The sequence below is a fragment of the Miscanthus floridulus genome, chromosome 1 (assembly GCF_019320115.1).
Source record: "Miscanthus floridulus cultivar M001 chromosome 1, ASM1932011v1, whole genome shotgun sequence".
NCBI classification, from domain to species: Eukaryota; Viridiplantae; Streptophyta; class Magnoliopsida; order Poales; family Poaceae; genus Miscanthus; species Miscanthus floridulus.
Genome location: NC_089580.1, coordinates 41,219,226 through 41,241,572, shown reverse-complemented (window position 1 = coordinate 41,241,572; position 22,347 = coordinate 41,219,226). Strand labels below are relative to the sequence as shown.

Here is a 22,347-nt window from a genome sequence, read left to right as displayed (position 1 = left end):
AGGTAACCGGTGAGCGAGCGATCACCTTCATCATAAACTGTAGGCTAAGCTGCTGAGGGTACGACACGGAAACGGATTCACGGTGGGATAAACCTCCTCCAATCATAAACACGATCATATATTCTCCCTGTTTCAAAATATAAAATGCATTCATTATACCATCATTAATCTTCTCTGACTTTAACCAGTTCTTTTTTTTATATAGAAAAGTACCTTAGCTGTTGGAGTATATAAGAGCAACTCTAACCAACACCCTGTTCGTTTGGGCTTGTTTGGCTGATAAGTCATGGTTGAAAGTACTGTTGGCTGATTCGGTGTGAGAGAAAAATATTATTTGTTGGCTGATAAGCCATGGCTTATAAGCCAAATACGATCAAACGAACATACTAGAAGACCTTATTTGAGCCCTCACACATTTTGAGGATTTAAACACATAAAAAAGCTCTTCATCCGAGCTTCTATTTAGCCCCCAATAAATGAGGGGTTCTCATCGTCTCTCATGAATATAGCCATGTAGGAGCCCTCGTCCTTCCATCTACTTCTCTTTGCTCTCTTCACACGAAGCGCACAACTGGAGCCGATTAGTAGAGCCTATGATAAAATAGTGTAAAGTAAAAAAGATTAGGAGATTGGTTAGAATGCTGAGAAGTGGAGGCTGAAACATGGATGATGAGCTCCCATTTAAGAGAACGGGGAGGTGGGCAAAATTTTAGGGTTTAGTTTCGAGCAACCGAGATGGAACAGTAGTGGGCCTAGATTAGAGTATTTTTGTCCTTGGATTAACCAATTTGATCCACGAGGCCCACTAACCAATCCGGCCCATAGGGAGCGGAAGTAGGCCATCCGAGTCATCGTTCCTCGCCTCGAGGGCCTAGGCAAACTGCTGGGCTTTGTGATAAGCACAAGGACGTGGGCACACGTGCAGCTGCCTCTCCCAACCGGCCAACCCAACGACCCATCCCAGTTCCGTGACGTCTCTTCCCTTCACATCCATCTCCGCAGGCGCAGAGCCGAGAGCCCTCCCGTTCTACTTCACTTCACTCCGCCGCCCGGATTCAGAGCAAGAGGAGGCAGAGGCAGGCATGGCGGCGATGCTTGTGGGCGCGCTGCGGAGGGGCAGTGGATGCCGCGGCGGCTCGCGCCTCCTCGCTCAGTCGCTTCGCAGATTCGTGAGTTCCCTCCCTCTCCTCGCATTCGGTTCAGTTCTCGCCCCACTCAGCCGGGAGGATGGTATGCGCTCGCGCCGCGCTAATCTATCGCACGAGCCTGCTTCTCATCGCGGTGTCGGAATCGGTTCCCCGGTGGTAGTTCCGGATCAAGCGACTTGAGGGCGGGCAGACCGCGAGGGCGAGTTCACAATTCACATCGGTTCAGGGCTTCGAGTTTGCTCTCTGTAGGTGGTTTTGTGCTTATCTATCAGCTGTGTCTGTGTCCGTCGTCTAGGTGAGCACGCTGGTCGTAGCGGAGCACGAAGGTGGGTTCGTCAATCCGTCGTCGCTGAGCGCATTGGCCGCCGCGGAGGCCATTGCCAAGGACAATAAAGTTTCTGTCCTGTTGGGTGGTTCCGGGCCGGCGCTTCACAAGGCTGCCGACCATGCCGCGTCCAGCCATCCACTGGTGTCTGAGGTACTGTGCTGCCGTTTGCCCCCCCTGTTCACTCCACTGATCACGTGTTTGTGGCTTTGTGCCACAGTGCCAGTTTCCTGCCTTTCAGCTCAACCCGAAGGAGGAGGTGAACCAAACTAGAAGACAGATCGTTCTTCGGGACGATTCTCTGCTTATCAAGTTGGTTTTGTATCACTGCAGGTGCTCGTGGCGGATTCGGAAGCCTTGGCGCATCCTCTGGCTGAACCGTGGGCTGAGCTGCTCCGTTCCGTTCAGCAGAAAGGAGGTTATTCTCATGTTATAGCTTCATCCACGTCGTTCGGGAAGAATTTGCTTCCACGTGCTGCGGCCCTCCTTGATGTCTCCCCTGTTACTGATGTCACTGCTGTAAAGGAGCCACACGTCTTTGTGAGGTCTGGTATTCTGCTGTTTGCTGCGATCTTTAGCATTTTATTTAGTATATATGGGCCCATTTTTTGTAACTTGGAAAACAGTCAACGCACCTCAATTTATAAGTTCCTATTTGTTCTGATCATCTGTTGTCACCTGAACAACTGCTAATATTAGGGATCTCCAGATCTCCCAGTATCTGTTGTCACCTGAACAACTGCTATTTGCTAGTTTATGCTTGACCTGAAGTGATAGCTTACTCTTACTGAGATCTGTTGCACTGTTTGTTGGTTTTATTAATTATCATCCTCCTTGCTCACTTCCCCGCCTAATGTGTATTAGTTTATGGGTGTTAAAATGCATGAGCCTAAAGACTGCATTCCATAGAATGGTCACATTTGGCCATTCACATAAGTCCATCACTGCCTTTTGTGATGTTTCCTTTTGTTGGGGATTCATGCTTTAGCGTAGAATTCAATGTTAAATGGCATCCAATTGATGTATGTATGACTTCAGGCCCATTTATGCTGGGAATGCACTTTGTACTGTGAAATATACCGGAGAGGAACCTTGCATGATGAGTATTAGATCAACTTCATTTTCCCCAACTACTGAGGCTCTGTCTGAAACAAAGGTTGCACCTATCACCCAGGTTGATCTCTCTTTCCTCAATGAAGGTTTGTTTGGTTCCTTCACCATATTCTTCTGTTAAGAATCAGCAATCTTTCTGAATTACTCTTATTTGTTTTGTGTTGCTCTAATAATGTTCTGACTTATACAAGTCTCGTACTAATTGAGGATCACTAGATTGATTTTCCTCTCCACATAACTTTTATAAAGTTGAAACAGGCTGCAGGAAAAAAAATACCCCGCTTTTGATAACTTAGTCCTGTATACTTGATTTAATATTTTTTTTTCACATCTGAATAGTACCTTTTCTTTGAATCTTAGGGAAATCTTCATGGGTGAATCTGACATCCCAAGACACAGAGCGGCCTGATCTTGCAAATGCACATGTAGTAGTCACCGGAGGCAGAGGTTTAAAAAGTGCTGAAAATTTTAAATTGTTGGAGCAGCTTGCTGAGAAACTTGGTGCAGCAGGTTTGACCTTCTATCTGTTTTTTTTTTCTTCCGTGTCCATACAATTATTTTTATCTTGGTGCCCTGAAATCTTGCAAAATTCATTCCCTGCAGACTGTTTTTCTGATTGATTATTTCTCTTTTCTGTAGTGGGTGCGACTAGGGCTGCTGTTGATGCAGGTTATGTTCCAAATGACCTTCAGGTAAGACTGCTAGTCTACTGTGAGTTCTGTTTGATCCGGCTAATCTATAGTTGTAATGCCTTGTACTGCTATTAAGCTAGCCTTATTACCACCATGCTCAACATTTTTTCGCGATCGGGCCATTGCTCAACATCATGTCAGCTTCTCCAGTTCATTGCTGTTTTCTTCTTCTGAACAACTATAAAGTTCATTGCCGGCTCATTTTATTCATGCAATGTGTTTTCTGTCCGCAGGTTGGTCAGACAGGGAAAATTGTCGCACCAGAGCTTTATATGGCTTTTGGAGTATCTGGAGCAATACAACACTTGGCAGGAATGAGAGATTCGAAGGTTATTGTGGCTGTTAATAAAGATGCTGATGCCCCCATATTTCAGGTTCCTCCTCGCATTTAATAAGTTACGTATTGTCCACCAGTATTAGCTAGAAGTCCTCAAAATTCTAAGCCAACCGGCCATTGGTATTCTCCAGGTTGCAGATTACGGACTGGTTGCTGATCTGTTCGAGGTTCTGGATGAGTTATTGAAGAAGATCCCAGAGAAGAAATAAGGGGCCGTTATAGTTTAACTCTTACGTTTATTTGCCCATGTGGCGCTAATAAGATGAAGTCATCTCACGATGTCAATCCCACAATATTAGGGATGTTCTATGTTCTGGCCAAGGCCTGAAGGGATACACTCGCTGCCCTATTTCGAAGTAAAATGGCTGCTTACCAACTACTCCCTCTTCTATTTTAAATTATAGAACTTTTTGTTTTTTCTAGATACATAATTTTTTATATGTGCTTAAATATATACTATGTCTAGATACATAATAAAAGCAATGTAAAAAAGAACACCTTATAATTTAAAACAGAGAAAATAGGTTGGTATCACACCATCAAAACATCCTGATCTGCAGATACGAGCGAGAAATTTAGAAGCCGACGCAGTATGTTCTCGATATTTGCAGTTCGTACGTCAACAACAGTTTGACGAAAACAAGCCAACCATTATCATGAACAGCCCCTTCTGAAGCGAACAATCTATATTGACAACCATCACAACGTCAAATTGATGTCCATACATGATGTGTACACAGTAAATTGTTAAAACCTAATGATACATTTTGTGTGATTGTGAGGGGACAAGCTAACGAATTTCTATGAGAACACCATATAACGATCGCCAGAGCACCTTATTCTTTGTGTGGTCAAATTGAACACGAATACCATAAGTGACAAAAAATTGTAGAGAATGTCAATGATATATAATGTTACAAGTAAAATATATGAATCACGGCCTGTACGAACTAAACTGCTGGCGGTGGGCTTCCAGCGAGCCAACCCCACATGCCACCAGAACTTTGCCTCTGATTTGCGTCCAGTGCTGCTTGCTCTGAAGCGGCTTTCTGTCGCCGAAGCAGCTCGACCTCCTTTTCCAACGCATCCATACTCTGAAGCTTTTGTCGAAGTTCCGCAACATCAACCTGAGGAGGCGTTTTGGAAATTAAGTATGATCAGAAGTATAAGACAATGATGGCCAGGGCATAAGATATTTGTTGACGATCCACTGGAGAAATGTTGGGCTAATTTTGTGTTTGGAATAATGTACAACGTGTTATTTGTAATGACCGGTGAAATAAAATGCCAGCATGTACCTCAAGTTTGAAACATCTTGACTGCTCAGAAGCAAGTTGACCACGGACAGCTTGAAGTTCCTATACAAGGTAAATGGAAAAGGTATATAGATCAAATATCTGCTGAGAAATAATATTTGAATTTGAACAGTGCACAACAGTTTAGCTTCCAGATAACTTTGGTCAGATTGTGTTCAATATGCCAGTATGTCACAGTAAAATGGTATCGCACATGATGCTAACATCATTTAGCAATGAATAATCCATATAAACATTCAACAAAGCGAACGCTTGATCTAAACATTAGCAGAATGTAGTTTAAAAGTAGCATCAGACCTCAGTATAGTTCTAAAGATATATAGCGGGTGTAGTATTTTAAAGAGAAGGTTAATTAGAAGCTTAAATGAATGTGCATGATAAAAGAAAATAAGAAAAAAAAAATAGTAAAAACAAGGTAAGCGAAAGATGACTCACCTTTGTCACCTCTGCATTTCTGGTCTCTGCTTGAGCAATGTCTTCTTTAAGTTGCACAGTTTGCAGCTGTTCCCTGCTAAGTGTTGCTTCTAGTTCCTCTTTCTGAGCTTTAAGATCTGCTAAAAGCTGTTCACTTGCTTCATCATTTCTGTTATTCTGGAATTCAGCACAGCACAAGGCAAAAGAAAGATCTTGTGAGTATCCTGCAACTTGGATCATCATCATTGGTAACAGCAACCACCATCATGAACTTTGTAACAGGCAAATTCTATTTGTTAATACTTGTAGCACCATTAGCTGCATTGCCTTCCTTGCAGAATTTCGATTGGTAACAAATATGGACACATGTCATATACTTCTAGTCAACAAGGAAAATTATCCTGGGTAGGAAATTACCAGGTCTGAATCGGCACTGTCCATGGCAATCTCCCGTATCTTCCCATCTTGAGAAATTTCAGCCTCAGGTTCTATGACCCTAGATGTAGTATCTGAGACAGTTTCTTCTTTTATGGTTGATTGCGAATCTGATTTGAGGCTGAGTTTAAGAGTGTAAACCTGTTCATTGTAGAGAAAAGATGTTGGTAGAAGTTAATTCCATGAATGAAAATAAGATTTGAATGCCAATTACCTCGTTGCTGTATCGCCCATTGTATCCTCCAAAAGAGATGAGATAATCATAACCATTGTAATTGCTATGCACTAAAGTCATGCCCTAGAAATGCAAAATTTCAAATATTAGCAGCCAAGGAAAATCATCTTAGCCACTGAATGCCGCTCAAGAGATATACCTCACTGGCAAGGGGAACACGTCCTTCCACGGTGCTAACAACTGACCATGTCAGAGTTGACATGTTAAGCACAAGTGTTTCAGAAACACCTGTACAGGCAAGTGTATGAGTTATGCTCGACATAAAAATGCAACGAAAAAGATCATGGGCCACTGTTTGGGTATGTTGAGATTGGGTGGAATCCCAAGACATCATACAAGGTCTCCATGGTACAAGCTCTCAGGTGGCAAAATGTACTAATAACATGTTCACACAAATTGAACTCCAGAATGACCACACAGTAGTTATCAGCAAGCATGTTAACATAATAAGTTAAGACATCTTACCACTTTTATTATTGCCACCCCCAACTATGTACCAGTTCTCACCAACAGTTGCACTTGCATGGCCAGCTCTTGGGCTTGGAGTCAGGCCTTGTTGTTTGGGTCTTGACCATTCCATCTGTAATTTCCAACAATAAAATTTAGTAGTCAAAGATAGCACAAAAAAACTTGGAGTTCCAGGAAGGAAAAAGTTTGTACCGTCTGCAAATCAAGGACATGTAGGTCATTGAAACATGTTGCATGAGACCCCCCACCAAAAATTAAAAGATAGCGGTCAGCATGGCAAGCAGCAGCATGATCTGACCTTGGAGAAGGAGGGGTGCCTCTAAAACACAAAACCAACATTGCGATGAGTTAAATTCAAAATATAAAGGGGCAGACCCAGTGCCGGTGGCTCCCACGTGAGTGGGGTCTGGGGAAGGGAAAAACCGAGGCAAGCCTTCCTCCCGCAAAATCTACGGAGAGGCTGCTTCGAACCTATGACCTGGTGACTCAGTGAGACAGCTCTCACCACTACACTAGGCCTGCCCTTCAGTTAAATTCAAAATATAGTAATACAATGTTCAGCTTAAAAAACAATCACACCATGATTTCAGAACATGTGCATGAACTGATCTAATGAGATTATCCCACAATCCATGTATACATGTTACTCCAATAGAGTTCGATCAAATTTTTTACATGGGGAACACACATTACACCTCCGTAATGGAAGTTTAGAAACATTATGCTAGTAAAAGCTAGTTAATACTTCCATCGGTCAGGAATCGATTGAGTCAAACTGCAAAACTCTATAGCAGCATAGTGGTGGAAACTATGTTGAAGAGAAATTAATGAGAAGTGTTAACCTAAGATTTCCTAGTCCTAGATGGTCAGAAAAGCATCTCATTAACCAACGAAAGCCTCTTAACTCTACCATATATGTGTGACAGTTAACATGCATCCCAATTATGTTGGGGACCAGTGTGCCAATCAAATCCAGAAACTTTTGGAAGTCATATTTTAAGCACACATAGCAAAGATACATGAAGCTAACAGCGTTTTTCTTTTTCTTCTCACTAGGTGAACAACTGTGCATTAAGGGCCATCAAGGTTGCTGTACTTACATTGCATCTACATCATCCCATGTCATGGTTTCAAGATCAAGGATGTGCAAGTCATTCAAGAGACACCGTTTTGCATCTTCACCACCAAACAAAACTAGAGTTGTTCCAACAAGAGTCACTGTTTGACCTCCACGAGAAAACTGCAGCAGATGAAACTTACATAAGCCAATGCACTTTCCTGCATATAACTGGGTAACTAATACCAAAGCAATTGAGCAATGTGGTACAATTTCTTTATTAGTCATTTCAAAATACAGACTCTAAGCTAAAATCAAGTACAGATAAAACTATAGAAGAAACCATCTGAACAAGTGCACCAAAACAAAGATGTACATGCTCAAACATAAGAATAGCGGAACAAAAGAAATCATAACTAGAACTGACCCTGTTGGTTCAGAGTTACAATAACCGATTGAAGAAAAATGATTACCGGTGGTTTCCCGTAAGTCTTGACAACCGACCAGGTACAAGTATGCGGATCAAATTCCTTCACTAGAATGAAACCACCAGAAACACCAGCAGAACAAATTAATGTATGACATAATAAATAGAAAAGGTACCAAAATAGATTAAAACTGATTTTTATCAAACCTGTAATGCCTTCAGATGGGTCTTTTGTATGCCCAGCAATAGATAAAAACTTGTTGCCCCATGAAATCTACAAATTGGTACAGAATAAAAAGGCAACTGTCATTAACTACTGGCTTCAAGATAAATGACTGTACAACAGTTGTGCGGAAGTTTACCAAAGAATGACCAGCACATGGAGCAATTTGTGTGGTTTTAGTGGAATCAGCAGATTCTGCTTGCAATTTGGCATCAACCTTGGACCAGGTCAAACTCTTCAGATCCAAAGCCTATTTTGGTATAAATTATGAAAAAGAAAATTCATTCATTAGATCAACAATACTTAATGCTGACCTGCTTTCAGATGATATTTGAATTGCCAGTGCATTTAAACGAATTTGTTTTCCCTCCCCTTGAAACTTCTCTTTCTCACTCCTAATATTATCTTAACAATTTTGGATAAGAAAATGTTACCCTATTAGCTTGATAATTAAAATGCAGGAAATATCCAAAAATATATAGATTTGTTTGCAATATTATGGGGAAATAGCAGTTATCTCTTTGCATAGTGACAATACTCAGTTTCATAAGAGTCCAATAGCCCAAGTTTGGCATAAGGAAGCACATTGAAGACTCAAATTGTGGCAAGAAACACACTTTGACACCACACCAATATCAGGAAAAGGTCAAGGTTAGGGATCATGAACACAAATGGACGATTAACCCATACAGTGTATGCAATAAGGCAGTCTGTTTAAAGATGGTTTGATCAAAAGCAGTACAACAGCATATGCTTACAGAGTCACATGCTTCCAAGTCATAGCTAACACTAACAACTTAGGATGCATACATATGGTGTTAGGGATTGTTTTATTCAACTTCACGTACCTGAAGGTCACTAAGGTAACGTCCATTATGGTTTCCACCAAATATATACATCTTATTTTGCAACACAGTTGCTCCATGCTACAGAAACCAAAATTCTCATTAGTACTACAAAAGTAAATAGAGAAAAATGATGGAAGACGAATGAAGTATCTGGTGCACCTCATAACGAGGCTTCGGAGAGAGACCACTGACAGATAATGGAGTCCACTCATCATGAGAACTAACAGTACTAAGGCCTTCCAGAATAACATCTTTGTCCTGAGTCTCCACAGAACTTCCATTTTCAGAAATGATTTTTGGTTCTGGAATTGATGTTCCATTTGTTGAAGTCGGTACACTCTGTGGCTCGTCTTTTGGTTTCTAACAAAAAGAAACACAGATGGATAATTTGATAAACCTGCTAAGACAAAAACCTAGAGAACTAGAAATTGGGATGTTGCACTAAATGATAAGACCAATAGTATCAAGTTCTCTAGGTTTTTGTCCACAGAAAAAAGAAGGAAGAATAGCGTGACTTACATGCATCTGAATATCTACAACAGGCTCAGGGTTGAACTCAGGGACCCTAGAGTACCATCCAGGATCTTCTTCCTGCCAGAATACCAATACATCTATCAAATCCATTTGCACAGCCCCAACTTGCTTAGGACTAAAAGTTTTTATTGTTATTGCACACAATATCATGTAATCTTTCATACCTCTAAAATTTTGACAAAAAGACGCATCGCCTCCGCTGAAGGCATGCTTCCAAGCCCATGCCAGCTAAAAACACAAAATGATATAATCGATAAGTATCGTTTTCAGAACACGCACTTCAATGTACAGTATCTTCTGGGTATTTCCCACTATCAACTCTCCAGGCTGACTCTAAAAAAAAAGGGTGTACCCAGTGCAGAGAGCTCCCGCTCTGTGCGGGGTCTGGGGAAGGGTGTTAGTGGCAAGCCTTACCCTCGCCTGTGCAATGCGAGGAGACCGCGACTCGAACCCGGGACCTTCCGGTCATAAGCGGTAAGACTCTACCGCTTGCACCAGGCCCGCCCTTCAACTCTCCAGGCTGACTCTCCATAATCTAAATTACATGAGTATCGTGGTTATTGTAGCATAAGCATCTCATTTTCTAACTTCTGGCTGGGGACGAAATCACATTTCAAATTTGGGCTAATCAATAAAATAAGCCAACAGTACATGAGAATGAACTACTCAACTCTCTGGTAACATGTAGACACAATTCAAGTTTTAAGAGGATCACTGAGGTTTCACTTTTTCATCATTGATAAAGAAGAAACTGCACATAAGTTGGATTTGTACTGTCACTGTGGCAACGTGAAGTTCGAGTGCAGTTTCCAGTGGTACTAACCTCGTCCATTTGCTCTGCTCCACGGGGTTCCACGCTCTTGGCTTGGGCACATTGCATGGCCCAACCGTGGCCTGCATCAAAACGAAACCCAAAATCACCAACCGAATGATCGTCAACCAAAGCAACTCTCTCCCAGGGATGAAGAAGAGCAACCCAATTTAATCACAAATATCACAAATTCAGCCTATCTCACGCTAGATCCACGCAATTTCACCCCCACACCCGAATTAATCGCCAAAATGATCAAAACAACGTCCGACGCGTCACCTGCTGGTGCAGGCCGTAGAGGAGGAGGGCGACGTCGTTCTGGAAGCGAGAAATAGCTGCGGAGGAGGTGGCCCCGCCGGCTCCGAACCCAGCGTAGGCCGCGGCGGCGTAGAAGCGGTCGGGGTAGGCGAGTCCGGAGCTCGCCATGGCCGGCGCCGCGCCCTAGATCTCCGCCCGGATCTCGCCTGCGCACCGGCCAACCGGCGCGAGACGGCGGGTAGGGTTTACTCCTCCGGACCGCAGCTCTTCTTCGCCGTCGTGTCGGAAATGGAAATCTGCAGGGTGAACTCGCGCCGAGATCTGGAGGGAGGGACAGGGACTCAGGGAGACGGCGAGCCGACGCTGGCTCGTCCCTTCGCGGGCGACGCTTTTAACTCCCCCGCCGAGGTGGCCGTAGAATGGAAGGGAGACACGGAGGCAGATGCTGACGGGAGCCGCCACGTGTCAGTGACAGGTGGGCCTGAGTGGGGCCTAGTGACGTGGTAATGGAGTCGCGCGTGTGTCTCCGGCCCGGTCGTGGTCGTTTTCTTTGCTCAAGAGGAATAAAAGATTGTAATTTTTTTTTAGTTAGTGAAAAAGTTTGACTTCAGGGTCACCGTTGTAATATTTTGTTTCCTCCGTGTTAGTCGTGAGACTGTGCTCTAACGGTGTCAAACTAAATATGTGAAAAGTTAAAAATATTCTTAGATCTAAATATATCATTAATTTTGTTTTAAGCATTTTAACGACTTTAAATAAAAAACTCAAAAATAGAAAGTTATAGATCTCGTCGAAATCTACAATTTTTATATAAAAATATCTTCAATTAATTTTTAAAAAAAGATATGATTTTGATATAATTAAAATAACTTAAAAAAATCATATCTTTTTTAATATTAAATGACGATAATTTTTATATGAAAATTATACATCTCGTCGGATCTACAACTTTCTAGTTTTGAGTTTTTTCATTTGAAGTTGTTAAGATACTTAAAAAAAATTAATGACATTTCTAGATCTAAAAGTATTTTTGTTTTTTCATATCTATTGGTTTTTTTTACACTGTTAGAGTCCGATCTAACGTCGCTGACACGGAGGAGAAAAAAATTATAGCAATAGCATTTAAGTCCACCGAACTTTTTTCTGGGCCGAAACTGTGATGTTTTTTAACGGCTCACAGTAAATTCTCTGTTTGGGCAAGGCCGTGGCCGTGGCCGTGGGTGTTTCCGTCGTCCTGCTCTGACTTCTCTGCTTCGTCCGATCCCCTCCCCCACCTGCCAGACTCCCCGCCGTCCGTGCACCGCTCGCCGCCCCCGGCCGCCCATCCAGTCGTCGCCTCGTCGGTGCAGCCGTGCAGCACCCATCCTCCCGGTTGGAGCCGTGTCCAGTTCCTTTGCGAAACGAGGCGCGTATACTGGGAGCTGGAGCGAGGAGAGGAGACGAGGGAAAGGATGCAGCAGCTGCAACCGAAGCAGATGCACTGGGTGAGGGCCGACTCCGACGACTTCGGGGGCGACCGCCCCGCCCCCCGCAGGTATCCATCCAACACCTCCTCCTCCTCGCCGCCGCCGTCTCGATTCGCCCCCTGGAGTCTCACCCTACCCCTCTAACAACCTCACGATTTTGCGATTTCGTGCAGCGGGCACACTGCGGTGAGCATTGGCAAGTCCAAGGTGGTCGTCTTCGGCGGTTTCGCCGACAAGCGCTTCCTCGCTGACGTATCCGTCTACGACGTCGGTAATCGAATCCCTCTCCAATTCTCCGACCGTTCGCTTGTTGTGCCAATTTACCTGCCCCACCTCTGTGGGCAATTTTGCACACGCTGCAACTCATCTTAAGGGTTATTAGATTGAGCGACGTAGATTGCATTTACATGCTTGCGATTTTTATGGATGGAGCATGTGCATTGGAAGGAAGGAAGAGCTTGGCCTTACAAACTTCTGAATGCAATTTATGTTGCAGAAAATAAGCTATGGTACACACCTGAGTGCACTGGTAATGGGTCGGATGGGCAGGCCGGCCCAAGCCCAAGGGCTTTTCACATAGCTGTTGTCATTGACTGCAACATGTTCATCATCGGTGGCCGTTCTGGGGGCAAGCGGTATGCAGTCCACATAGCTTGCCCAGCAGAATTTGGAAGCTTAGCATAAATAATTTCCTATATGTTACTAACGATGTGGTCTTTATCTTACAGTTTAGGTGATTTCTGGATGCTAGACACCGGTAAGCCTCTATGTTTCATCAATTGTCAAGATCCCCTTCTCTGGTTCTGTCTGCACTTATTCTAGAGGTTGCTGCTACATTCATGATACTGTTGTACATTTAGATTTATGGCAATGGTCGGAAATGACTGGCTTTGGTGATTTGCCGTCACCACGAGAGTTTGCTGCTGCTTCAGCCATAGGAAACAGAAAGATTGTTATGTAAGCATTATTTGATATGCACACCCCTGTCATACTTTCTGTACCATTACTTTTGAAGAACATTCTATTTTTATTCAGGTATGGTGGATGGGATGGCAAAAAGTGGCTTTCAGATGTATACATCATGGACACAAGTAGCAAGCTGCTTCTTTATCCAATCACTGAATTTTTTCTTGAAGATGGCAAGGAAAACGTAGAGCGCTGATTTCTTGCATTCTCTATTGTATAGTGTCACTTGAGTGGACAGAATTAGCTGTTACCGGATCTGTGCCACCTCCAAGATGTGGGCATTCCGCAACCATGATTGAGAAGAGGCTGCTTATATTTGGTGGCAGAGGTGATTGTTATTTCTTGATTTTATTTGTGGGTTCCTCAAAGAATGTGTTTTTTGATTCATTTTGTGAAAGTAAATTTTGTTGATCATTTTATTTTTTTTGGAAATCTAAAAGCACTAACTAATTATTTTCATGACAATTGTCTTGTGGAAACCAAGCTATTTTCCTTATGAGAATATGTAGTGTGAATTACTTTCTAATGACTAGTCAGTTAATTTGTAATCTTTTGGCCATCAACAACCGCATTTCCAATTACTTCAAATCTTCTTTGCCACAGGTGGAGCAGGGCCAATAATGGGTGATTTATGGGCTTTAAAGGGTATTACTGAAGAAGGTATCTCCTATTTATTCATATAAAATCTGTTTGAGTTTAAGAAAGATACATCCTAAGCCCCATAGTGTTATGTGCAACATATGCTTGGTCAGTTGATAATGGCGCCAGTCGAACTAACAGTGCACGTTGAAATAGCCTGTTTGAATGATTGTGGATCATGAATTCATGATTAGATGTGGTTTGATGCCTTCTTTTTTAAAAAAAATATCGTAATACTTAGGAACAAATCCATGGTGCATACCCTGCATCTTTCTTGTCCTGTTTGATTGTTCATGCCTTATTGGAAGTCATGTAGTTTAAGATGGCCCATCAGTATTATTTAACCTCTGAGGACAGCTAAAATCACCCATTCTATTTGATATATGTTAATACTAGTTGAAAAGTATTATTGTCAACTTTCTTCTGATTTAACTATCTAATCATTCATTTGTATTTTAGTTCAGTTAGTCAGAACCTAATTTTGTCTACTTTGGAAGACAATGAGACGCCAGGTTGGACACAGTTGAAACTTCCAGGGCAATCTCCCTCACCACGATGCGGTCATTCAGTAACTTCTGGTGGACCTTATGTATGTAATTTGATCCCGCCATACTTGCATTTCCTTTTTTGGTCTCTCAGTGCACTAGTATGAAGTATTCAGTAGCTGGTATCTCATATAACATAGTATTTGTAAACTTGGGCCCCGTTGGATGTCCATACTAGATATTAATTAATTATCATTGCTATATTGTACAAATCATATATTGCTATATTGATGTATATTTAGAACTCATTTATGCATTTTGATCTACTATGGACCAGTAGGAACTTTGTTTGAGTCCCAACCCTCTTTCTGATGAGGCCAGGGGTCTATTTCCTGCTATGATTAAATATTAATGCAATAACAGATAGGCTCCTGGGTATGCCTTCGATGACTATGCTAAAAATATTTGTATTCTGCAGAGTTTCATCCTTAGTTTTAAGATCTGAGGTATCAGTATGTGCAACACATCATTTATTAACTTAGGTTGGTGATGGAAGTAAATTTTAGGCACAGCTTTAGCAGAGTTTCTTTGTCATTAACTACATAAATGAAAGGGTGTAATCATTTATTTAAAAAATAATTGTGTTTATTGTGTACTGGGAGTCTTTGCAACCTCAAATTGTTCACGATTCAGGTCTCGAGTTAATCAGCTAGATTATGTTGGACTTCTTCTAAAATTTTTCCATGTAAAGGGTCTTGATTGCATGATCGGTTAACTGAAGATGTATAGATCTTTCTTGTCAGCTCTTGCTGTTTGGAGGACATGGAACTGGCGGTTGGCTAAGTAGATATGATGTGTACTACAATGAATGCACTATTTTAGACAGGGGTAAGATGTGATTGTAATTCCCTTTTTTATTTGCATAGGGATTTACTGAACTGGAACGAGTGTCTTTCTTGTGGGTGTAACACTGCATCTTTTAAAAGGTTTTTGTTTAAGTCCAACAGTTTTTATTTCTTCAGTACAAAAAATGTTTCCCTGCTAACATAAGATGTGGTTCCACAAGTAAACTTGTATGACTAACCTTAAGAAGGAAATTGTGATGCTGGCTGATTCTGTGCTGCTTGGGGCATGTTTGTAGTTGCTTTACACTGAGTAGTGCAATATAATTAGTTGATAGAGTCTTTAGTGAACCAGTAAGATTCTTCCAAAAGTAACTGCTATATCCTATAAATTTAATCGCTTTTGAAAAGCCATGTCAGGCCTATGCAAACCCATTTTTCTCGTGATTAAGATAATGTAGTGTCAACTATGGATCACATACTAACATCAATCAAGAACACTACCAAAGTTACTGTGGTTAGGGTCTTAGCTTAATGCATCTTAAGTAAGTTTGATTACATCCTAACACTAACCAAGAAGACTAGAAAAGCTAGTCCTGTAAATATGGCTTAAGCAGTCATCATTGATCAAGATATAAAATCAATGTCAGATAAGTCTGTGCATTCATTGCTTGGGTTATTTTTTGTAGGTAGTTGGAAGGTGTTAAATATGATTGTCAGCCACATCCATTATAACCAGCGTTGGAATTAGTTGATGATGCAGCTAGTAGGTGTTGATATTATACTTGCTGCACATAATATAGCCTCAGAAAGCCAATCTTGTAACTCCGACTGATCTTACCACTGTCAACTCAATGGCGACTAACTAGGTTATCGTGGATATACTGAACACAATGCTGACAGCTAGTACCATCTCCATGATTCATTGCTTTGTTTTAATGCTGACCTACCTTTCATGCCACTTGCTCAATCAGCACATGTATCTTTGTTGGCTGATACTTCAATCCTTCTCAGTGTCTGTTCAATGGAAGCACCTACCAACAAGCAATGAACCACCTCCTCCTCGGGCATATCATTCCATGACTTCCATAGGGTCTCGATTTCTTTTATTTGGTGGCTTTGATGGAAAGAATACATTTGGTGATTTGTGGTGGCTTGTTCCTGAAGGTACAGTCATCTCATGCTTATCTGAAAAGGAACACTTCATTCCTATATGCTTGGTATCTTGAGGGCTGTGTAGAGTGTACTGGGATATAAAACTCTGCACATAAATTCTTCAATTCATAGTCCTGCAGTCATACCCTTTAAACTTCCATGCATGGTTCAGTAGTAACAAGTGAGGAGTTTTGTCGATTTCCAAGATCACAAGAAAAAGGAACTCATTTGACTAATTGCTTCTATAATTTGCTGCTTAACTGGATGTATATTAGGAAGGGCGGGCCTGGTGCAAGCGGTAGAGTCTTACCGCCTGTGACCGGAAGGTCCCGGGTTCGAGTCGCGGTCTCCTCACATTGCACAGGCGAGGGTAAGGCTTGCCACTGACACCCTTCCCCAGACCCCGCACAGATCGGGAGCTCTCTGCACTGGGTACGCCCTTTTAACTGGATGTATATTAGAAAACTGTACCACTGATGCAGGTTCATTTACCAAATAGTATGAAATGAGTTGTTGTTTTTTTTTAAAGTAAACTTTCCCCTAATGCTCTTGATTTTTTTTTCTTTCTCTGTGATGCTTGACGAAGAAAGATCATTTTTCCTTTTTTAAATTGCACCGTATTTTATGTACAGATGATCCTATTGCGAAACGAGACTTAGCTCCTAACATCGATTCAAACAGCAAACCTAGCGCTGTGACTGGTGATAACCAGCAATCCAACCTAAAGGTACATGCTTGCATGTGTGAGAGTTCACTTTGAAAATTTCAGGTGATAGAAAATTCTATAATTTATAAAATATGTTTTGCAGGAGTCACAAGCTCTGGAGAATCCAATAACAGAATTGGCCAAACGACTGGGAATTCCACTTTCTGAGGATGTTTCAGCAAGTTTTGTTGACGAAGTCAATGATAAAGAACTTGTGGAATTGTCATCTAGGCTTGCTGGTCAATCGCTTCCAGCTAGTGACCAGGTTGCATCAATTCAGGTGTTTACGCAGTAATGCCTCACTATTAATATAACTCACCTGTATTTGCTTCTGAGAGAATTTTGGAATTTTTGTATGATGTCAAGGTACTTCGTGATCATTGGAAAAGTTCTCCAGCAAGCTCACTACAACTGCAGGAACTAGGACCTTTGCTGAGGGACTATCAACGCCTCATCCTGCGACGCTATTCGTATGGTTTCACTCTTCAGTCTTCCCTCTGCATCTGTTATTTGCATACTTAATCATCCACTCTTTCTCAAATCTAGAAGTCGCCTGTTAAAAATCGAATGATTTGTAACAGTTTCTCTTCTGGTCCATGGATTATTCTCTTTTGCAATGGCCTCAATTGCTCGAAATGAATGCATATTTGATGTTTCGGAGGAATAGGAGTAATTGTGAATTTTTACACTACAAAATCTTGTGAGTTTGTCATGTCAATTATACTTTATCATGGCCATGGAACTTACATATCCATGGTTTTGGCCTGTTTGATATCAATAGGCACAGGACAGTTCAAAAATAAACTGTGGTATCTTCTGTCAGGTTCTTTGTGGTCGTTAGTTAGAAATTGAGCATGTGCAGATAACTTGGTCATGGCCAGAGGTTGATATGCCTAAAAATGACCATTCTTCATTATCCAATCATCAACTTCTCCATTAAAGCAAAGTATTTGTAAGCAATATTTCTGCGTCGATTGTGATTTCATTTTCTTTTTGCAACAAGTGCAGGGGAAATCCATTGCCAGCTTTTCATGAAATGGAAGCTCTCCGTTTTTTCCATTTGAAAAGTGCTTCACAGGTATGCATAGTAGCGCATACAATCTAGTGATCCACCACAAACGACCAGCAGTCGATTGACTACACAATACAATCTCTTCTTTTTCATTCTCCTACTTATCAGTTATCGCTATGTTGTATCTGTGATATACCGCAGTTGCGCATGGATGACATTCCCATCTTGTTGAGCGAGTATGGAAGGCTGCTTTCCACATGAGATGGCATCTTGCAAGTTGTGCCCTTTTGCTTGGTAGGTGCTTTTGAACATAACCGTTGTGTTAGACTGTTAGGACATCATTTTCTGTTTGCAGTGCCAAACTGTTTCAGCTTTTGGTCTCACATCAACTTTACTCTTTGCTTCAGGTTCTAACAGAACATTTGCTTCATGCAATTTGTGGAGAACTTGCGTGCCTGACAAAAGCACACCCGTGGAGCCATTCCTTTCCATCAATTAGTCTGTTAGTGCAAGTCATAGTCGCATCAGTGATAGCGCACTGAACTGAATTCCTTTTTCTTTCGAGGACGAGGACTGGGATGCGCACATATTTCGTGCAGCCTGGCTGGGCGCTGAATGGCCATCAACACGTGGTTAGGCCTAGGCGAGGAGCTGAGGCGGCGTGGCAAGCCGCCCATGTCGCGTGGAATTCCAAGAAAACGGGGTTTGTGTGAAGCTGGAGTGTGGAGTCTGGAGGTCAGCTGCACATGTTTTCAGTTTTCATTCTCCTGCGCTCCATCTGACCAAAAGGACGCTGCATTGCATGTTACTATACTACCTTTGTTTAAAAATAATGCACATCTCGCTCTTCAGATGTCAATCAATTTCAACTTTAATTAGATTTATAAAAAAAGTATGGTATCACTAAAATAGTTTTATTATAAAAATATATATTGTATGATTAATCTAATGATATTTTTAGTATCATAATAAATATTAATACTTCTTTGTATATATTTGATCACATTTAAGATTAGTTGACTTTTAAAAGAAAACGAGATGCATATATTTTTTTAATAAAGAAAGAAAGAAACGAAGGGCGGCCACTGGCCGCTCCTGCTCAGCAAGTACAAGTAGAGCCGCCGGTCGCACATTTGAACGCATGTGCTCGTAGCCTTTGTCCTTGGCGTGTACAGAAAAAAAACGGCGGAAAACGCCGTCTTCAGCTTTCCAAACGACACTACTGGACTTTCGTACAAGAACAGCTAGATTCATGCAAGAATCCCGTAAGAAAGAAAGAAAGCATCATAGGGTGTCGCACGATCACGCGTTCCGGCTCTCCCCGTGCGTGCCTGGCATTTCTTATGCCTTTGGTAACATAATAAAAAATTCAGTTGAACTACCATAAATTACGTTCTTCCTAATATAGGTGGTGAAAATAAATTCAGTTGAACTAGCTCGGCCGGACCACGGACACGGAGTACTGTTTTGCAGGTGACGGTTGGTCAGGCCCAAGTGAGCGTGGCCCAGTCTTCCCTGCCCCAGGCCCAAGTGGAGCCGGAGTCCGTCCGGGCAGTTCCAGAACCTTCCTCCTCCTCCTCAGGGTCAGATGGGATCGTGAGTCGCGAGCCGAAACTGGAAACCACCACCAACCCCACCCGGCGGCGGCAGCCGGGCGGGGCGCGCACCCGGGATTTCCATTCCACTCCAACCCGAGCCCGACCGCGCCGCGCAGCCTGCCACCCAGCGGAGCGGCCCCCGTTAAAAACGAGGGCCTGGCCGCCCACTCCCACGACGCCTCTCCTCTCCTCTCCCCAGTCTCCACGCCGCGAGGGTGACGGAAAGCGACGCGGCGCGAGCGCGAGCGAGGGAGGAGGGTCAAGGGGAAGAGGGGAGGCACCGCACCACGACCCTCGCTAGCCGCCGTCTCCGATCTCCGCGAGGTACCTGCCTCTACCTCCTCGCTCTCCCCCGAACGCCTCGGGGGGTTTTGTAGGGTGGTAGGGTCTCTCTCCGCTCTCCGGCGTCCCCCGTACGCCTCGGGGGTTTTGTAGGGTGGTAGGATCTCTCTCCGCTCTCCGGCGTCCCACCCTAGGTTGATGGGATCTCGCGTTCTGTTCTCCAACTTTTGGGTTTCGTTAATTCCTAAGAAGAAGAAAAATTACTGCTACGGGGGGCTGTTCCGTCGGTCGCTTGAACCGCATCAGATTTCGGTTATTTTCGCATGTAATTCCTTCGCATCTTGAGAAGAAAGTAGATACTAGAGAACTTTGAGACTTTCTATCCTGGGGTGGATTTGGGGGGTTTATGGGAGGGGGCCGTTAAGGGGCTGTGCATGTCCAGTGAACCTCTCCTGGTTTGGCAGTACTTGTCAGGGGAACTTTTTTTTTACAATAAAATCATCGAGCGGATTGTTCTGTGAAGTTTCGGCAGAAGAAATAAATTTAAAATAACCGATGTGTGGTTTACTGATTCCCCTGGAGCTTCAAGTGAAGGGCGGGGAGCATTAGCGATGCCTGCCTTTTTCATACCGCTCCGTAGATCAACCTACCCCTTCTCATGGAGGGGGTGGATTGCATGTGCCCATTCTCCTCCTTGGTAGCGATACCACTGGGATACATCAGCAGGTGCCTGTTTGTGTGTCTATGTGTTAGTAGTATTATTACCTATGCATATTGAACAAAGGGAAGAGTCGGCTTATGACGTGTTTGAGATTTTGTACCAGGAGATGGATTTCGTATTTATGAGTGCACGTTAATCTGTGCGCGTGTTCAGTGAACCTCTGGTAGTTCTTGTCCAGGGGATTTTTTACAATAAATCATCTATTGGATTGTTCTGTGAAGTTTGGCAGAAATAAATTACAAGAACCTATGTGTGGCTTACTGATTTCCATGGAGCTTCAAGTGAAGGGCGGGGAGCACTAGCAATGCCTGCCTTTTTCATTCCGCTCTACAGATTAAAGTTACCCCTTCTCATGGAGGGATGGATGGCATGTGCCCATTCTCCTCCTTGGTAAAGATACCATTCGGATATATCAGTATCCCCTGTGTGTGTCCATGAATTGTGTTAGTAGTATTACCTGTGCATAGTGAAACAAAGGGAGCCGGCTTATGAGGTGTTGAGATTTTTTACCAAGAGCTAGATTTGGGATTTATGGGAGCCTTTCAATGTACCTATTCTACTTTTGTACTTCTTGCCCAGGGAATTTTTACAATAAATCATCAAGCAAATTGTTCTATAAAGTTCCACAGAAAAATATAAAATAAAAAGAACCTATGTGTGGTTTACTGATTTCCCTGGAGCTTCAAGTGAAGGGCATGGAGCATTAGCTATGCCTGCCGTTTTCATACCGCTCCACAGATTAACCCTGCCCCTTTAAATGGAGGGAATGGATGGCATGTGCCCGTTCTCCTCCTTGGTAAAGATACCATTGGGATACATCAGCAGCCCCTGTGTGCCTCTATGAACTGGATTAGTAGTATTACTATGTGTAGTGAACAAAGGGATTGGCTTATGAAGCATGGCAGAGGAAGCATGACTTTATCTCATATCTTTGTGTGGATAATTAAACAGAGATTGGTCGTTGCTCTGTAAATCCAACCAACAACAACAAAGCCTTTAATCGTTGCTCTGTAAATCTAGGTAATTTTTGTGTCAATGTCTGAAATTTGTTTTAAAAAATGGTGTTTTGGTTCTGATTATCTTGATTCAAGCATGGCCCTGTGTGACTTTCAGTGTCAATGATTTGTTACACCGCTGCAAGCTTTTCCTGTTAGTGTCTGGCAAGATACTTTTTTATATGTAGATGCCTGAGAATAGCTTCCTGGTCTCAATTGTTGCTTTGTGTTTGATAAGGAAAGTGTGCGATAGTTCCGTAGTTGCTTAAGTTAGGCCAAGGTGGCTTTGTTAACTGACTATGTTCCTCCCCTTGAATTTGAAGGCTGCCAAGATGTCGACCTGCACATTTGCTACTTCCTGCACGCTGTTGGGCAATGTTAGAACACAGGCCTCCCAAACAGCGGTGAAGAGCCCTTCATCTCTAAGCTTCTTCAGCCAAGTTATGAAGGTTCCAAGCCTGAAGACCTCCAAGAAACTCGATGTCTCTGCGATGGCTGTCTACAAGGTGAAGCTTGTCACGCCTGAAGGTCAAGAGCACGAGTTTGATGCTCCAGACGACACATACATCCTTGATGCGGCCGAGACTGCCGGTGTGGAGTTGCCATACTCATGCCGTGCTGGGGCTTGCTCCACCTGTGCTGGCAAAATCGAGTCTGGTGCGGTTGACCAGTCAGATGGATCCTTCCTTGATGACGGGCAGCAGGAGGAGGGCTATGTGCTGACATGTGTCTCCTACCCAAAGTCCGACTGTGTCATCCACACCCACAAGGAAGGTGACCTGTACTAGGGCTAGGGCTTTTCAATTTGGCAAGGGACCAATTGCTCTCAAGTGTGTTGT

General features: G+C 42.8%; 4 protein-coding genes across 5 annotated transcripts; 3 read left to right on the top strand and 1 right to left on the bottom strand.

Moving 5' to 3' along the window:
• Positions 1-952: 952 nt before the first annotated feature.
• LOC136480565 (electron transfer flavoprotein subunit alpha, mitochondrial) lies at positions 953-3,991 on the top strand. The gene is made up of 8 exons (XM_066478073.1): positions 953-1,169; positions 1,444-1,626; positions 1,807-2,018; positions 2,512-2,672; positions 2,947-3,096; positions 3,226-3,278; positions 3,512-3,652; positions 3,747-3,991. Exons 1-8 carry the CDS (start codon positions 1,083-1,085, stop codon positions 3,822-3,824), a joined length of 1,065 nt encoding a protein of 354 aa, XP_066334170.1. The 5' UTR covers positions 953-1,082; the 3' UTR covers positions 3,825-3,991.
• Positions 3,992-4,482: 491 nt separating this feature from the next.
• LOC136496833 (acyl-CoA-binding domain-containing protein 6-like) lies at positions 4,483-11,026 on the bottom strand. The gene is made up of 18 exons (XM_066492622.1): positions 10,663-11,026; positions 10,396-10,466; positions 9,737-9,800; positions 9,558-9,629; positions 9,198-9,398; positions 9,039-9,116; positions 8,330-8,440; positions 8,175-8,241; positions 8,014-8,075; positions 7,584-7,723; positions 6,676-6,802; positions 6,481-6,595; positions 6,155-6,243; positions 5,995-6,078; positions 5,763-5,921; positions 5,367-5,522; positions 4,914-4,973; positions 4,483-4,742 (listed from the first exon to the last, which is right to left on the bottom strand). Exons 1-18 carry the CDS (start codon positions 10,807-10,809, stop codon positions 4,566-4,568), a joined length of 1,980 nt encoding a protein of 659 aa, XP_066348719.1. The 5' UTR covers positions 10,810-11,026; the 3' UTR covers positions 4,483-4,565.
• An 811-nt stretch (positions 11,027-11,837) lies between these two features.
• Positions 11,838-21,969, top strand: LOC136496685 (protein GLUTELIN PRECURSOR ACCUMULATION 3). Of its 2 annotated transcripts, none has more exons than XM_066492457.1 (18): positions 11,838-12,175; positions 12,281-12,378; positions 12,604-12,742; positions 12,836-12,864; positions 12,968-13,064; positions 13,143-13,198; positions 13,294-13,401; positions 13,677-13,733; positions 14,210-14,301; positions 15,001-15,085; positions 16,054-16,206; positions 16,827-16,921; positions 17,004-17,180; positions 17,267-17,370; positions 17,909-17,978; positions 18,114-18,206; positions 18,320-18,647; positions 21,832-21,969. In XM_066492457.1, exons 1-16 carry the CDS (start codon positions 12,093-12,095, stop codon positions 18,171-18,173), a joined length of 1,503 nt encoding a protein of 500 aa, XP_066348554.1. In that variant the 5' UTR covers positions 11,838-12,092; the 3' UTR covers positions 18,174-18,206; positions 18,320-18,647; positions 21,832-21,969. The 2 variants fall into 2 exon arrangements, with proteins under 2 accessions (XP_066348554.1, XP_066348627.1); XM_066492530.1 differs by having other exon boundaries at positions 12,146-12,175; positions 12,281-12,374.
• Positions 21,841-22,296, top strand: LOC136455322 (ferredoxin-3, chloroplastic-like). The gene has a single exon (XM_066455402.1). It carries the CDS (start codon positions 21,841-21,843, stop codon positions 22,294-22,296), a length of 456 nt encoding a protein of 151 aa, XP_066311499.1.
• Positions 22,297-22,347: the final 51 nt, after the last annotated feature.